Here is a 1,576-nt window from a genome sequence, read left to right on the forward strand (position 1 = left end):
CTGCAACGCAGCCACAGAACCACACTTACCAATCAGGGGTCCGATGAGGATGAAGCAGAGGCCATTCATGATGCCGCAGACCCCCAGCGTGGACACAAGTTTCTCAAGGCCAACGTACTCAACCATTATTAAGCTGTGGATACCCATGAAGCTGCCCACGCCACAGCCCCAAAACCCCATCACCACTTTCGACCACGTGAGATCTCGTAAAAAGCTGAAAGCTGAAAATAGAGACAGGCAAGAATGGTAATCCTTTGGTGTGTTTGGGACATTGGAGGAAGAAAGGAACCTTTGACTGTCAGTTAGGTCAGTTTTCGAGTTTCACTTCTTTAGAGATCGGGCTGCGTTGGAGATAACAATAACATCATGTTAATTTTTTATAATCGATATAACCAATAACAATATGTTAATTTACATGAATATAAAATAACATGTAAACGTCCACTGCAGCCAAGTTCGGGAGATGACTTACTAATAACGGAGACAAACGCCATCGCTGTGCCGGCCATGTAACAGCCGCGTTTGCTGAACTTGGGGCAGTCGGTCAGCGAGGACACCAGGAGCCGCGTGACCAGGTTGCACAGCCCGAACACAGACATGCACCACGAGGACTCCTCCAGGCTGTGTCCTGCGGCCTGCAGGGCAAAGGGCGCCATCATCAGGAAGTTGAGGAAGCCTGTGGTGTTAAGGGAGGAGCCCAGAGCGATGATGAGCACCCTCGGAGAACTGAGTAACTTGAGGTTTTGGAAGACGTTGCAGAAAAAGCGCGCCGTCGCCTCGAGCGCTCCAGTGTCCTCTTCGGGAATGAGCGCTCGCCCCGCTTCGCACTTCTTTCCGCTTCCTCTGCGCCTCGTGTGCCATTCTACGGGGTGGAAGACCGAGGCGCCGACGCAGCAGTTGAGCACAATGGCCGACAAGATGAGGGTGCTTCCGCAGAAACCGTAGAGGCCTTGTAAGTAGCTGATGAGAAGCGGGCCGGCCATCTGCCCCGTGCTGATGCCCAGGTTCATGAGAGCGTTCGCGATGCCCCTTTTCCTCTTGAAGTAGTGCGGGATGATGGTGAACAGGAGACCTACTTCCAGGCCGCTGCCAATACCTGCGGAGAAAAGAAAGGAAAAATGAAAAGAGGGTCTAGTCTGAGCACTATAGTTAAACACAATCACTTGTGATATCAGCTTTTAGAAAAAGATTTAGAAGAGGAATTCTCCGTTATGTAGTAAAGTCATAGTCTGATTACTTCCTTGCCCACGTCGACCCTCCACAAAGACCGAGTAGGCCTTTCCACTCATTTCTGTATTTGTGGTTTTCACCCAATTTTATTTATTACAGATTTGCATTTGCAAGGCTTTCAAGACGCCATCACTTGCTTGATGACTGTCCGTGCTAAGATGTAAAAATATTTCTATCGTCTTGATTCCTACAGTGAAACTTGATCTTTGAATCAGTCAAAGATTTTATCGTTGAGACTGATTTATGTAAGAACTGCAGCTATTTAATGTAATGTGTTGAAATTCCAAAGTCATGGTCTTCTATTTTCATTCATAATACTTGGAAAGGTATATGGGTTGATAACATA

At 47.7% G+C, this 1,576-nt stretch overlaps 1 protein-coding gene across 1 annotated transcript in view; it reads right to left on the minus strand.

Moving 5' to 3' along the window:
* Positions 1 to 1,576, minus strand: part of LOC119586807 (monocarboxylate transporter 6-like) — a gene marked incomplete at its 5' end in the record, with an annotated part of 12,498 nt that overhangs the window by 4,438 nt on the left and 6,484 nt on the right. The window contains 2 exon segments of the mRNA XM_037935531.1: positions 30 to 221; positions 473 to 1,096. Of these exon segments, the coding sequence (XP_037791459.1) occupies positions 30 to 221; positions 473 to 1,096 (816 nt within the window).

Source organism: Penaeus monodon, chromosome 22, assembly GCF_015228065.2.
Source record: "Penaeus monodon isolate SGIC_2016 chromosome 22, NSTDA_Pmon_1, whole genome shotgun sequence".
NCBI lineage: Eukaryota > Metazoa > Arthropoda > Malacostraca > Decapoda > Penaeidae > Penaeus > Penaeus monodon.